The sequence below is a fragment of the Saccopteryx leptura genome, chromosome 3 (genome assembly GCF_036850995.1).
Source record: "Saccopteryx leptura isolate mSacLep1 chromosome 3, mSacLep1_pri_phased_curated, whole genome shotgun sequence".
Classification (NCBI taxonomy): Eukaryota; Metazoa; Chordata; class Mammalia; order Chiroptera; family Emballonuridae; genus Saccopteryx; species Saccopteryx leptura.
Genome location: NC_089505.1, coordinates 53291141 through 53307416, shown reverse-complemented (window position 1 = coordinate 53307416; position 16276 = coordinate 53291141). Strand labels below are relative to the sequence as shown.

Sequence of the window (16276 nt, the reverse complement as noted above, 5' to 3'; positions counted from 1 at the left end):
TGCTTACTTTTTAGTTGTCAATAAAAATTAAGGATTCAAATGGTTAAGAATTCTTTTTATAAATTTTGGTTTTCATTTATAGTTTACATTCAATTATTATTTGGTATTACTTTCAGAAGAACAGCCTAGTAGTTTGAGAATCATATACAAAGGGTTAAGAATTCTAATTAATCAGAAAGGAAGGAATTTTTACTTTCAATAAAAGAAGGAATAAGGTACAGAAGGGCATTTGTGTGTGTGTGTGACAGAGAGAGGAACAGATATGGACAGACAGGAAGGGAGAGAGATGAGAAGCATCAATTCTTCATTGCAGCACCTTAGTTGATCATTGATTGTTTTCTCATATGTGCCTTGATGGGGGCTGGGGGGACTACAACAGACTGAGTGCCCCCTTGCTCAAGCCAGTGACCTTGGGCTCAAGCTGGTGAGCCTTGCTCAAACCAGATAAGCCTGCGCTTAAGCCAAGGACCTTGGGGTTTCAAACCTGGGTTCTCCGCATCCCAGTCCGATGCTCTATCCACTGCACCACTGCCTGGTCAGGCCAGAAATGCATTTTTGAAGAAATTAAAAGAAAATGGTTGTCCTAAAGTATGTTGTGAATTTCTAAATGAGAAGAGACAAACTAAATTGGGCAAGGAAAGCTGTAAAGATTTGTGAAAAGGAATTTTATTTCATTGATTTTTTTTTTTTAAGAGAGAGAAAGGAAGGGGGAGAGAAAGAGAAACATCAATTTGTTGTTCCACTTACTTATGCATTCACTGGTTAATTCTTGTGTGTACCCTGACCAGGGATCTAACCCACAATATTGGCATATCGGGACAATGCTCTAACCAACTGAGCTACCTGGCCACAGTATGAAAAGGAATTTTAAAAAAGAAAATTTTCTATATGGTTAAGCTGAATAAGATCAGAATCAATTTAAGTAAGCAAATAAGTTTTAATATTGAAAGTAAATTAATGCAAAATTAGAGTTTGTCACACTTTCTCATTTTCTCTCTCTGTCTGTTAAAAAGTACCATTGGTCAGCTCCTGATAAGATACTGTGAAAAGTATTCTGTCTAAGAAAGCAGATTCCGTGTTTTATCAAAATAATTGTTTTACGTCCTTAATCAAGTCTTTGATTACTTAAGAAAACTGAATCTTCCTAATAGTAAAAGGTACCTTCTGTATATGAAATGCCCTAGCTGACTTTCATTTAAAGGCAGAGGCAACAAAATCTATGAAGACTGTGGTACATGTGGATGAAGTCCATTCTGCTTCTGCAAAAATGACCCCTCAGTTCTGTACTTCGGCCTCGGCAATAGCCTATTCCTAAATCAGAGAAACTAAGATGGGTTAACAATAGCTATAAATTAAACAAAGAGTTGGGGCTATGGGTAACGCAGGAAAGCTGCTTGGTTCTTCTGAGCTCCCTGGCAAACCCTGTTTTTCAGTTTTGTATTCCTTCATCCACCACAGTACGTTTAAGCTGACACTTAGTCTGGGGTCAATACATTGTTGTTGTATGTTTTCCAGATGGGTTGAAGCCTTCCCTTTCTACAGGGCTGATACTCTCACAGTGGCAAAGAAACTGGGTTTCCTACTTGGGGGAACACCTTACACATTCTCCAGTGATCAAGGTACCCATTTCACTGAACAAATTATTTGAGCTGTGACAAAGGCATGGCAACCTTTTTGGAATCATCGATGACCCAACTGCCCATAATCATCGGGCAAGGGTGAGAGAACGTATACAAAAACTTGATTCAAGCAGAACAAGTTTTAATTACATAGGACTAATTAAACTGAGGAGGAGGATTTTAATTTTTATGACATTTTGTTTGAAGTATAGCTTTTTTTTTTTTTTTTTGTATTTTTTTCTGAAGTTGGAAACGGGGAGGCAGTCAGACAGACTCCCCCATGCGCCCGACCGGGATTCACCCGACACACCCACCAGGGGGCGATGCTCTGCCCATCTGGGGCATTGCTCTGCTGCAACCAGAGCCATTCTAGCACCTGGGGCAGAGGCCATAGAGCCATCCCCAGTGCCCAGGCCAACTTTGCTCCAATGGAGCCTTGGCTGCGGGAGGGGAAGAGAGAGATAGAGAAGAAGGAGAGGGGGAGGGGTGGAGAAGCAGATGGGTGCTTCTCCTGTGTGCCCTGGCCATGAATCGAACCTGGGACTACTGAACGCCAGGCCGACGCTCTACCACTGAGCCAACCAGCCAGGGCATATAGCTGATTTTTAAAATCTTTTGTTTTCCAGATATAAGCAAACTTGTTTCTCTTAAACTATCTATGACTTACAACAATTTGTTAAATTATACCTCTGTGAGCAGAACTGAAACATTTATTTTTGCCTCCCTATTTCAGAAGCTCTCAGTAGTTTTATTTTCATGTCATTACTGTTATTTGCATAGGTTCAATAAGAACCTCTTCTCCTTGTAACAGGATACAACTGGAAACACTGGTTATATTCCTGAGGCTTTGACTAAAATGTCGTATTTGAGAGAGAAATGCATAAATTAAGACATGACTAGACAGCTTGAGGCATTAAGATTGACTAATGGAAGCCAATAAAACCCTTGAAAATACTGTACAGGTTTAGTACCTTGCTTACAGGGTTCTCAGCAGCCTTACAAGGTGAGCAAAGAAGGTCACTTCCTGGCAGGTTCAGGAACCTCAAGATACTCTGGGGACTTCCATAAGAGGAACTCACCCAAATCTAAACAGAGAGGTATTGTAGGCCAATAATGGATATAATCTATCCAACAATGTATATAATCTATCCAATTATAGGCAACATCAGATTTAGGTCAGTTCTTACCTTGGCTTTTCTGGCCCCTAGAGGCCCTTTAAAGTTCAATTTGAAAATTCTTTATGAAAAATTCCAACAAAGTAGATTTGAAAGAGCCTTTGGGTTAATTACCATTTTTGCTACTCGTATGTAAATAACTGGTCAATTTTACTCAAACTATACTTATTTTACAAACAAATTAGTCTTAAATTGGCTATCATTGGTAAAAATGGGAGTGATTTTTGCGAGAAGATTACATTTCAGTAATATGCCTTTGTGGATATTAAATTCTAGTGCTGTTCACTGCCATTTGAGGTTTTGTTCCTACCTATAAATTGGACTGGATCCTAAATTCTAATTTTGTTTAATATCTGGCTATGCCTTTCCAAACTAACGTTTCCAATACTTTCTCCCTGTTTTGGGAGACTTTTCTGACTTGGAATCATTGAGAACAAAACTGCCTTTCCCCAACACTCACGTGAACTGAACTGGGACAACTTGACATAAACTTCAGAGAAACCATCACAATAGCTCACATATGGACAATCTCAGTGATTGTTACAGAAAGATCACCGGACACACTCAAATTGCAGACCAGGAAAATCCATCCAATTGTGATTGCCTACTTATACTCCATCTAAAGATGCATCAAACCAGACACTTAGAAATCTCCCAGGATTATAGTCTGCTTCAGTCATTAACTGCTATTTTTGTTTTTATGGACATGCCTCATTGAATACATGACTGCTTGCACCACAGGCCTAATTTTTGGAGCCCATGTGCATCATCACTCCTGAAATAAGATAACAACTGTTTAACTGAACTGACCTGTTTTTAAGACTGAGGCAGGTTTAATGAGATATGGAACAATCTATCAACTCAACATCTGGAATGTGAAACTTCTGAGAAAGGGTCAAAGGTAGGACTGAAGGGGTTCAGAACCGGCCTCCCAAGAATGTGCCACTTTGGCATGTTAATTGTTTTGGGCTGAAGGCAAGCGAGACCCTGTAAACTCATGAAAAACTTATCCTTCCTCTTAAAGAATTTAAATTTGGGGTCTTGCCCATAAAGGGCTATTACCACAGATAACTTTTTATTACCTATCTACAGGGCAGGACAAAATTCTAATTACTGAACATCTGTTCTTATTAACATCCTGTGAATGACCTTCCGCCTCTCTGAAGCCCCAAGGCACCTTTCCTCATTCATTGGCTCAGGATGCCAGGTAGCTCATTCTAACTTGTCTCTGATTCACTCAGGGCTGTGGGGTCTGTGTCTCTCTCATGTACATGGGGTTCCAGTATATACATATGTAATTAAATTGGGTTATTTTCCCTTGTTAACCTTTCTCATGTCTATTGGATTAGACTAGCTGAAAGAATCTAGAAACACAGAGGCAAGCTAGACAGAGTGCTGAGTGCATGCTGCTCAGTAATGGCAAAGAAGCCATGCTACCATTTTAAAAGGCTGTGTTGTGTTTCACTGTACAGCCTGTCCAAAATTTACCAAACTACTCCCTTACTGATGGATGCCGAGTCAGTGTCTAAGCTTGTGCCATTATAAACAATCCTACTTTAGGTGAATATCCTTGTGCAAACATCTTTTCACAATTGGGCAGTTCTGTCTCCTGCCCAGTTTTGTAGTGATTTTTTTTTCCCCCAGATAAAACTCTTAAATACATGTCCTCTTTTTACTCCCTTGACCCAAAGGCATTTATCTTTCTTCACCAAAGAGCCTGCTAACTGGGTCAACCCCAGGATCCTCCTTCTCTGTCCGTCCTCTGGGGCTGCCTGAGTTCTTTCTAATGTGCAAATCAAAATATGCCTCTTCTCTGCCCAGAGATCTCCCCGAACCCACCTCATCCCCTGCCCTTGTCAGCAATCTCACTCCAGCTGTTCACAGAATTCCTCACTGCGGCCTTTGGACACCGGTTTCTCACATCCTCAAGCTCCGCGCACCCTGTTCTCATCTGGAAATACCTCTTTCTACTTCTCCTGTCCATCCAGCACTAACTCTGGCTTCAAGATTCAGCTCTTTCTTCTAAGATGCTGCCCCAGAGCTTCCCAGGGAAAGGAAATCATTTCTGCCAATGTGTTCTCACCTCTGTAGGGCTGCATCATGCTGAGACTCTTACTAGATTGCATGCAGATTCTGTAACGGTATGCTACAGTGAGGGGCCCCCAGATCTTACTAAGACGGGGTCTGGGCATACATGACTGAAGAGATCTGTGAAGCTTCAAGACCATTTCAACAAAATGAGGCTGTGAATAAAAGCTATGACTTAATTAACTGGATGATGTGTTACTAGGCAGGGAATCTACATGTGAGAGCCCATCAGGTAGAACCAGTGTTTATCTGAAGTCAAACAAGGGAGAGGGAGAATGGAGGGTTGTTACTGTATTATGGGGTGTGAGGTCACTCACCAGACTGCTCCATGGCCTGTGCCAATTCCCTGAACTTTACCTCCGCTTACCAAGTAATCTTATGGTCACTAACTTGGTCTTTGGATATGGGGCACAATTGTAAGGAAGGTGGCACTAGAAACTTATAGTCTCTTTTTAAAGTTAATACATTCACTGGTTTATCAGACCCGTGATTGGCTTGGTTTAGCTCAGTCCCTGACCAGATCCAGGTAGAGAGATAAGATCTAAGTATAAAAGCCCAAGCTGTGGTGACCTCACAGGCACTGCCTATTTGCCTGAAGCCTTACTCCATTTCTTTCTTTAAAAAAATTTTTTTTTATTAAGTGAGAGGTGGGGAGGCAGAGAGACAGACTCCTGCATGTGTCCCCACCAGAATCCACCTGGTAAGCCCTCCACTGGGGCATGCTCTGCCCGTCTGGGGCTGCTGCTCCGTTGCTCAGCAACAGAGCAATTTTAGTGCCTGAGACGAGAACAGGGTGCCATCCTCAATGTCCGGGGTCAACTTGCTCAAACCTTTGGAGCCATGGCTGTGGGAGGAGTAGAGAGAGCAAGAAAAGGGGGAATGGGAAAGGTGGAGAAGCAGATGGTCACTTCTCCTGTGTGCCCTGACCAGGAATTGAACCCGGGACTTCCACATGCCAGGCCAATGCTCTACCACTGAGCCAACTGGCCAGGGTTTGCCTCCATTTCAGAACACATCCATCTCCCTCAATGAAGATGCTCTCTTAAAAAAAGAGCATTTCTTTTCTTTTTTTTTGAGAGAGAGTGAGAGAGAGAAACAGGAAGGAAAACAGAGGGTGAGAAATATCAACTCAGTTACTTTTCCTTTAGTTGTACATTTAGCTTCTCGTACCTGCCTTGACCAGGGCCATGCCAGTGTCCCCTTGTTTGAGCCACTGACCTTGGGCTTTTCATGCCAGTGACCTTTGGGGTCAAGCTGGCAAGCTTTGGGATCTTATAGACAATGCCCTGCTCAAGCCAGCGACCCCATGCTGATGAGCCTGAGCTCAGAGCCAAGCAACCTCAGGGTTTCGAACTGGTGACCTCAATATTCCAGGTCGATCCTTTACTATACCACCACCAGTCAGGCAGAGCACTTCTTACTTATCTCTGACTTCTTGGGTCTGGCACAGGACACCTAACTCACAGTTTTGTACTTGAAAAGCTAAAAGATGATACTCTCAGTTTTCTGAGTGTGCTCCCCCACACTGTTGCCATCGGCGCTTCCTGCCCTGGCTATCTAGCATAACCTGCCAGCTAAGGTCTGTTCACACCACTAGCTGCAGAAGTGAGCGCCAACTCTGCCAGGTGGCCTCTCCCTACACTTTCCAGTCTGTCTAGGGAGCAGGGAAGTAGTATGGCAACTATTGCCAATGACAGTATGCATATTTTCTGTGCTAGAGGCAGGTGGTTATAATCCCTATTCTTCAATAGCCCAGTTTTTTGATGGGTTTGATTTCTTATTTGTAAGTCATAACAATCCACTTTACAGAGCTTTATGACTCCCTTTTTTACCCATCATACATCTTCCACTTCCCTCTTCTGCTTCTCTTCAAAGTATAGGGTGAAGAGTTTACTAGGATTACGGAGAAAGGACTTCTGTTCCTTTTTATCACCATTTCTAGACAATGTCTCATAAGACCAGAAACTTTATTAACCCTTAACCTCAGAAGACAAAACCAAGCTGAAATGTCTCATCTCTGGCACTCCTCAACATAACCATGGTGCCTCAGCTCTTCTCTACCTCCTCCCTCTCCTGAGGTCTTCTCTTCACAGCTTCACGTTATTTACTGGCAGATGTGGAAGCATGTTCATTTACATCTGTTAGCATGTCTCCCCTGAACTCCAAGCTCAAAATACATATTCAGCTGTCTCTTCCACAGCTGCACTTGGATATCAAATAGACATCTCAGAGCTCACATGTCCAAATCTAACTCTTGATCTGCTCTTCCCGCAGTCTTCCCCATTTTTCACCCTTCCCTTTTCTTCTGCCTCTCCTTTCCCTCACACCTCACATCCCATCAGGAGCAAATCACACTGACTCTTCCTTCAAAATACATCCAACATTGGCCCACTTGTCACCACTTCCAACGCAGCCACACTCCACCAAACCTTATTACTGCAAGAGCCTCCTATGGGTCTCTTCACCCTTCCAATGGGTGCCTCCACCCTGCCTCACTGCACGCCCACATTAAAAGTCTTAAGTTGGCCCTGGCCGGTTGGCTCAGCGGTAGAGCGTCAGCCTAGTGTGCGGAGGACCCGGGTTCAATTCCCGGCCAGGGCACACAGGAGAAGCGCCCATTTGCTTCTCCACCCCTCCGCCGCGCTTTCCTCACTGTCTCTCTCTTCCCCTCCCGCAGCCAAGGCTCCATTGGAGCAAAGATGGCCCGGGCGCTGGGGATGGCTCTGTGGCCTCTGCCCCAGGCGCTAGAGTGGCTCTGGTCGCAACATGGCGACGCCCAGGATGGGCAGAGCGTCGCCCCCTGGTGGGCAGAGCGTCGCCCCTGGTGGGCGTGCCGGGTGTATCCCGGTCGGGCGCATGCGGAGTCTGTCTGACTGTCTCTCCCCGTTTCCAGCTTCAGAAAAATGAAAAGAAAGGAAAAAAAAAAAAAAAAGTCTTAAGTCACATCATGTCAATCCTCTTGTTAAAGTCATCTCACTCAGAATTAAATCTAAAGTCTTTACTGTGGCCTTGAAAGTTCTTAGGCCTGAATGCACTCTAGAATCACCTGAATTGGCATTTCTAAATGCCAATTCCAATTCCTCAGGTCAATTCAATCAGGATCTCTTACTCCTTTTTAAAGCTTCTCGGGTGACTGAAGCACACTCGCTGAGAACCCCTGCCTTGCATGGACTCCAGTTGCCCCTAATGGCACCTTCCCCATTCCTCCCCATTCTCCCCATTCTGGCTCTCTCTGCCTCAGCCACTCCTGCTGACTGGTGTTCTCCAGCATGTCAGAAACTCTCCTGTCTCAGGGTTTGTACCTGCCATTCCCTCTGCCTAGGAAACTCTTCTCCTGGATAGCAGCAATGGTTTCTTCGCTCCTACAGTCAGATCTCCACCACAGATGTCACCTCATCAGTGAGGCCTTCCCAGACAAGACCCCACATAAAAGGTCAGCTCCCCTTCCTCACCCTGTCCCCTTACCTTACCCTGCTCTTCATGACACTAACCCTCACCTAACATGTCACACAATTGTTCTCAGTCTTCCTTGTTCAAATGTTAGCCCTTCAAGAGCAGGGACTCTGTCCACCTCATTCACTGCTATATCCTCAGGACCTAGAGCAGTACCTGGTACTCAGTAACTATTCAGTAAATATGTATTAAGTGGATGAATTAAATTTCAGAGAACTTGCATGACCTGTGGTGGCACAGTGGATGGGGCATCCACCTGGAAGACTGAGGTCGCCAATTTGAAGCCGCAGGCTCGCCTTGTTAAGAAACATACAAGAAGCAACTACAAACTGATGCTTCCCACTCCCCCCTCCCCAACCACCTTTCTCTCTCCCCTCTCTATAAAAATAAATAGCCTAACCAAGTGGTGGCGCAGTGGATAGAGCCATCAGTCTGGGATGCTGAGGATCCAGGTTCAAAACCCTGAGGTCTCTGGCTTGAGCACAGGCTTATCCAGCTTGAGTGTGGGGTCGCTGGTTTGAGCGTGGGATCATAGATATGACCCCATGGTCACTGGCCTGAGCCCAAAGGTCACTGGCTTGAAGCCCAAGGTTGCTGGCTTGAGCCGAAGGTTGCTGGCTTGAGCAAGGGGTCACTGGCTCTGCTATAGCCTCCTGTTTAAGGCACACATGAGAAAGCAATCAATGAACAACTAAGGTGCCGCAACTATGAGTTGATGCTTCTCATTTCTCTCCATTCCTGTCTGTCCCTTTCTCTCTCACAAAAAAAGGAAAAATATCAATAAATATAAAATCTTAAAAAAATAAAATAAATTTCAGAGAACTTATATTAATGATAATGACTGTAGAAAAAGTATATAGAGACCCATTTTCACTAAACTCATATCCTATAAGTATTTTAAAAAGCAAATTACTTTAAGAAAGACATTTTTTAAAACATTCAAGCAACATAAACCAATCTGATATATAATTTTAGTAGACAATTTAACACAACCTTAAATAATTAACCTACTTACAATACTTTTCTTAGAAATTTAACAGGTTTATTTTTAAATACTCCTACCCAAAGACCTAAAAGGTCCACATTTTTACTCTTCTGATCTTAACTGAAAGAATCTGACTTGCCCTATTTGATCCCGATTCCTCTTTATTCCTGAACCTGGTTTTTCTGGAGGTAACAATGTTTAAGTTATAAGTACTGGTTTTAGGAGAGAAAGTGGAAAATAAATCCTCTGCCTGTGTTACCTTGGTATGTTTAATTTTGCTCCCATTTCTAAAAAAATTACCTTTATAATCTTAAATGCTGAAGTAAATTAAGAGTAAAACATGGAACGAGACTCAGGCTTGTACTCTTCTGTAGCATCAGATAAATTTCCCTAGATCAAAGTGCTCAGTAATATGATTTGCTCATCTACAGAGATGTGATTTCCCCACAAATGCTAACAGCACTCTCCTTGGGCTTATACAATTATAAAATTCCCACCCAATTTACAATAAACAATCTGAGGAGGACTCCAAGGACTTCATTCTTCACCTTCTGAAAACAGAGTAATTGGAAAGGAAGGATGGGATGGGGTTTTACCTGTGTGTGTTCTTAGGTGTTTCTTTAGCTGAGACACGTCCATGAATTTGCGATGACAGTGGTTACATTCCGGTAATGAGTGGCCTTGTCGCAACAATAAAAAAAGTGTCAGTGCGTCTTTCCGCCATCTTGATGGTGGCCTGCCGGGAACAGGACTTCTATAACGACAAATGTGTCTAGAAGGCCGAGGTCCAAGGCCATTTTTCCTGGCTATAAGTGGGGAGTCCAGAACCAAAAGGGACACACAGCTCTTCTTAAAACTGAAGGTGTTTATGCCCAAGATGAAACTGAGTTCTATCCAGACCAAGAGATGTGCTTATGTATACAAAGCAAAGAACAACACAGTGACACCTGGTGGCAAACTGAAAACCAGAGTCACCCGGGGAAAGGAATTTGCGCCCATGGGAACAGTGGACAGTTCCTAACAATTGTGAAGCAACCTTTCTGCCAAGGTCATTGGACACAGAATCTGTGTAATGCTGTACCCGTCACTCGTGGATTTATGAAAAAGTAAATAAATAAAAGTAGATGTGTTCTCTTGAAAAACAAAGTGTTAGTGCATATATGCTCTCCCTGCATTTCTTCAGTGATTTGTGTTAAAGCACTTCCCTGAAAAAGAATCACTTTAAATATGGTACTTTAATAAGATCACCATAATTTTTTAATCAATTTGGAAACAGTTAATATTTTCCTATGCATCTCAATTTACTGCTTCCTAAGAAAGCTGGGACCCTTCTAGTCTCCCTAAATATCATTTTTTTTTCCCTTGAAGCACTGGTATGACAATGGCCAATTAATTTCAGATGATACTCCCACTCCCCATTCATTTCTTAGTAGTTGTCAGGAAAGAAAAAAGGCCAGTGGGTGGAGCTAGGCTGGAGAAAGCCTGGACTGACAGCTATGGGGTGGTGACATCTCTCTATAGGTACCATCAATCCACCAGCATCTCGTAGTCAAGTGGCACTTTTAAAAAATACCAATGCTCTAGGGCAGGGGTCCCCAAACTACGGCCCGCGGGTCACATGTGGCCCCCTGAGGCCATTTATCCGGCCCCCGCCGCACTTCCGGAAGGGGCACCTCTTTCATTAGTGGTCAGTGAGAGGAGCATAGTTCCCATTGAAATACTGGTCAGTTGGTTGATTTAAATTTACTTGTTCTTTATTTTAAATATTGTATTTGTTCCCGTTTTTTTTTTTTTTTTACTTTAAAATAAGATCTGTACAGTGTGCATAGGGATTTGTTCATAGTTTTTTTTATAGTCTGGCCCTCCAATGGTCTGAGGGACAGTGAACTGGCCCCCTGTGTAAAAGGTTTGGGGACCCCTGCTCTAGGGGTTTCCATGTGTGGCACCAAAATTGTGGTATAAAAATTAAATACAAATCACAGGTACTTTAGAATAACACATGAACATCTCATTTAGATTGCTTTTTAAGATTTTTTCCTAAATACTCATAAAATAATCTACAACATAAATGAAAATTTTCAGAAATAATTTGTATTTGCATTTCTCCCCTACCAATCCAAATTTTTCTCTCACTTTACTGTACCTGTATGAACTCGGTAATGGCTCTTTAGCTGTCTTTTCTGGCTGAAATATTTTCCACACTGATCACAGGTAAAAGACTTCTGTCCTGCCAAATAAAAAATAAAACACTAAAACATGACAAAAACTATAAAGAACCAAGATGATCACTAAAATGGCAAATATCACAATGGACCCAGGTCCCATTTTCTACAAATGGTATAAGTCTCTTGGCTACAAACCCAAATGCCTTCAGAGTCTGCTACAAGTAACATAAATGTGCATAAGTATATAAGGCTATAAGGAGTGGTGGAGACTGGGGTAAAACTGGAGAATTCTAGTTTCCCATAAAGGTATCCAAAGTAAAATAATTCTAAGTTCTAGTGGCTAAACAAAACATGTTTGCACACTGAACTCCCAGCAGCCAGTTTATAATAAGCCCTAGTTTAAGGCTCGATGCTGTGCAGAACTCTAAATGACACTCTGACAGGTGCATAATTCTGTCTTTCAATGACACCATGTGGGAAATGACACCAGGTTGAGAAGAGACTATTTAGATCACGGTAATGCCCACCCCAGGAATGGGAACGGGGCGGTAGTTGGCCCACTGGTACAAGCTCGGCTACCTGAGTGCAGGCTCATGTGCTCCAGCAGCGAGTGCTTGGTGGTGAGAGCCTTGCTGCACACAGTGCAGGTGTACGGCCGCTCGCCCGTGTGGATCCGGGTGTGGACCTGCAGGGAGTGCTTCTGGGTAAAGCCTTTTCCACACTCATTACATTTGAAAGGTCGCTCCCCTGGAATAAGAGCCCCAGAAAATTGGTATAAGCAAGAATCTGCACATCTTTCTGTTTACCCCCAAATCAAAATGACAATAAAGGGATTTCTCTTAAAAGGCACCTATCCAAAGGAACAATACCAGCAGTAAAGTTCTGCAAGCTGCAACCGGTGACTCTAATGCCAGCATGAGAAATGCTGAGATACAACCTAATTTTTTTTTTTTTTTTTTTTTTGGTGGCATAGACAGAGTCAGAGAGAGAAACAGATAGGGACAGACAGACAGGAAGGGAGAGAGATGAGAAACATCAATTCTTTGTTGCGGCTCCTTAGTTGTTCATTGATTGATTTTTCATATATGCCTTGACCAGGGGCCCTCAGCAGACCGAGTGACCCCTTGCTCAAGCCAGTAACCTTGGGCTCAAGCTGGTGAGCCTTGCTCAAACCAAATGAGCCCATGCTCAAGCTGGTGACCTCGGGGTCTTGAACCTGGGTCCTCCACATCCCAGTCCAACGCTTTATCCACTGCGCCATTGCCTGGTTAGGCACAACCTAATTTTTAAGACAGCCTCCATAAGACTCAGAAATTGGTGGCAGCTTTTACCTCTGAACATAGTGGTAAGGAGGATAAATGACAGATGTTCCGAAGGTAGCTGGACAGCTCAGATCCAGTGTCATACCTCCCAGAGTCAGGAGACTTGCCCTCTCCCCAAGAGAAGATGGGGAAACTGTTTTCTGCAGAGGGTAAAACAAAGGTTCTCTGGGCTAGAAGTCTCCCGGTACAGTGGCATGGGAGGACCACAGGGAGAGCAGGTCAAAGTTTGAGTTTGGGATGATTAGACTGCCTCAGTCCTCTTCTCCCTCCTGTCCTAGACACCAGAGTGTGGAGCCTAAAGCACCCTGGTGGGAGAGTGGAGAATCCTGCTTGGAATGTGACGAGCCCAAGGTAAGAGCAACAGCAAGGAAGAGGGGTCCAGCCATGCCACCTCCAGCGAGGCCACTGTCTACAGGCCCCCTCCATACCTACAGAGTGGCCAGTAGCTTTTAGGAAACCATTATTACAAGATTATGATTTTCTAAAAGATCATCAATTAAGGTAGGCCTCTAGTACTGTAGCTGAAACAGATGCCAAAACAAGAAGAAAAAAGGCAACTGCCCAAGGTGAAGTATAATAACAATATTATTACTAACATATTCACAGACATAAGATTACTACACTGTAAAACTAACAACAAAAAAGGATTCTAATAAAATTAAAAAAAATTTAAAGTAAAAAGAGTAACTAACTAGAAGTGAAAAAATGAGAGCAGAAATAGAAAAACGGTATGGGCTGAAACAATAAGTGGAAATCTCCCAGGTGGGAAACAGAAAAGAAAAGATAAGGAAGTTAGAGGACGGGTCCAGGAGGTTCAACAACCAAATAATAGGAGTTCTGGAAAGAGAGCAGAGAAAACCAAAATCATCTACGAAATAGTTTCAGGAAACTCTCTGGACCTGAAAGATAAGAGTTTCCAGAAAGACCCAGTTGAAAATGGAAAGCGACTCAATGGAAACTTGCAGAGTACTGGGGCAAAAGGAAAAGTCCTTTGTACTAGTTTCCTTAAAAAATCTTATAGAACTATTTAACTCTTTAAACTATGCCGTATTATAGTTCACCAAATATTTCCCAAGTGTTTACTTTGTTTGAAAAACCAGAATTCAGGGCTTTCCCATATCTTAAAACTACTAAGGCTCCAGACCATTAAATTAGAAGCTCTGGGGGGTGGGGTCCAGGCACTAGTAGTGTTAGAAGTTCCCTAGGTGATTCTAAAATGCAGCCAGTTCAGAATCACATGCTACACGTGGCTGGGTCAGATGACAGCAAGCTGCTGGACAAGAGAAGACTTACGTAAGCACCAGTACCTACACATAAACTTACAAGTAATTTGAGGACTATTTAAATAGTAACTACAATCAAACCCAAAGCAGAGTGAGTTAGGGTATGTATAAGACAGGGTCAAAAAAAAGAAAGGATTTCTGGCTAGAGCTGAACTGTCCAATATGGTGGCCATTTAAAGGCCTGATCAGGTGGTGGTGCAGAGGATAGAGCTTCCGCATGGGATGCAGAGGACCCAGGTTCAAAATTTCAAAGTTGTCAGCTTGAGTGTGGGCTCATCAGTTTGAGTGCAAGCCGGCTTGAATATGGGGTCACAGACATAACCCTTTAGTCGCTGGCTTGAGCCCAAAGGTCGCTGGCTTGAGCAAGGGGTCACTCACTCTGCTGGAGCACCTCCCCTGCCCCATGTCAAGGCACATATGAGAAAACAATCAATGAATAACTAAGGTGTCGCAATGAAGAATTGATGCTTCTCATCTTTCTCCCTTACTGTCTGTCTGTCCCTATCTGTCCCTCTCTGTCTGTCTCTCTTGGTAAAAAAACAAAAAATAAATAAAATAAAATAAAAAATTTAGTTCCTTAGTCACACTTGCCACATGCCAAGTGCTCAAAATCCACGTGTGGCTAGTGGCCATCATATTGGACAGCATTATATCTAATGATGGTATTTCCATCATCACAGAAGGGTCTCTTGGTCAATACTGGGATAGAGGGACCAAAAGGAAGACTCTTAAGAGCTAGATTACAGCTAGACAGCTAAATGAGAAAGCGGTCCACACTGACAAAAAGCATAGCTATGATTAAGATGAGGAGTGTTCAAGTGTCAGAAAGCAGAATAAATTTGGCTAGAGCTCAATACCTACGCATTATAGCCTTGAACCAACAACTACAAATAAGAGTGTTTCTGGAATAAGGCTACGTGGGTTCAAATCCCAGCTCTGTCACCAAATGGATGACCAGGGCAAGTTATTTAAGCTTTCTAGGACTTGGGCTCTTCATCTGTATAATGAGGATAATATAATCTATTTCACAAAACTGCTGTGAGAACCAAGTGCAATATAACATGTATAAAGGCATGACCTAGAAGTTGCACAACAAATGGAAACTAATACTATCATCACTATTTGAAAACACATTCAAATAAACTGTGAAAATGTAATTACCTGTGTGGCTCCTCTGGTGGATTGCTAAAAAGTGTTTGTACTTGAAGACTTTGCCACAGTCTTTACAACGGGCCTCAGGGCCAATGGGACGCTTTCTCCTTCCACAGCCCCTCCTGGCTGAACCTTGGTCGTCTTCATCCCCAACAAGTTTGTAATCTTTCAGTTTGATGGATCTCTGAATCCTCCGCTTGCTATACCGAGTCTGGTGGTCCTGCCCATCCTGGGTCTTAGCATCACAGTTCTCACCTTTTGCAGCAGGCGTTCCCTCCACTCTATCTGGATCACAAGCAGACTCAGGTTCTTCCATTTCTGTTGCTGCAATGTGCTCATTCAGTATGCCACTGTCTCCCTCTTCAACCACAAAGTTTTGTCTGTTTTGAACAGAACTGTTTACTCTCAGTTGTATTTCTTCCTCAGCAGCCAGTTCTGATTTCCCTTCCGGCAAACTGTTGACTTTTCTTGGTCTTCCCCGTTTCCGCTTTGGAGGATCATTTCGATTAGAAATAACCACTGAAGCACCAGCTGTGTTCAAAGTCACTGGCTTTGGGGAGCTATGGTTATTTTGAAAATCTGTGTATGCCTTTACCAGGTCATAGACTTTTAGTAACTGAGCAGTAGCCAGGATTTGTTCTGTACTTTTCTCATTGGCCTGGAGACAACCTGTGTAGATAAACTCCAAAAGGATACCAAATGTGTCAGCTACCATGCCTTCCAGCATATAAATGGACTGGGGGATCTCCCCCTCTTCAGCAAACATCATAGAGAAGTACTCGCTACTGGCAGCCAGTAAGGCTTTGTGGGCCCGGAAATGCACATTCTCCACGATTAAAGTAATGTCACAGAGAAAACCTTTCTTCCTTTGGTCCTCCAAACTGGCCAAGACAGTGTCACTGTGAGTGTCAGAGTGTACAACAAGCTGCCCAGAAGGTTTTGATGATGTTTCTGCCATTTTCTTTAGAAGCCAGCATTAATTAAGCCTGAAATAAAGAAAATAATATTTAAAAAGGAGTAAGCTTAATATTAGA

At 43.0% G+C, this 16276-nt stretch overlaps 1 protein-coding gene across 4 annotated transcripts in view; it reads right to left on the bottom strand.

Annotated features, from left to right (window-relative positions):
- The window catches only part of ZBTB24 (zinc finger and BTB domain containing 24), a 33151-nt gene that overhangs the window by 16095 nt on the left and 780 nt on the right, over nt 1-16276 (bottom strand). For 2 of the 4 annotated variants that reach the window (XM_066373488.1, XM_066373489.1), the window contains exons 2-5: nt 15252-16228; nt 12065-12232; nt 11464-11547; nt 9917-10000 (exon numbers count right to left, since the gene is read on the bottom strand). In XM_066373488.1, coding sequence (XP_066229585.1) covers nt 9917-10000; nt 11464-11547; nt 12065-12232; nt 15252-16200 — 1285 coding nt within the window. In that variant the 5' untranslated portion in view covers nt 16201-16228. Of the gene's footprint in view, nt 1-9916; nt 10057-11463; nt 11548-12064; nt 12233-15251; nt 16229-16276 lie in introns of those variants that run through there. The other 2 variants (XR_010750062.1, XM_066373490.1) reach the window with 2 other exon arrangements.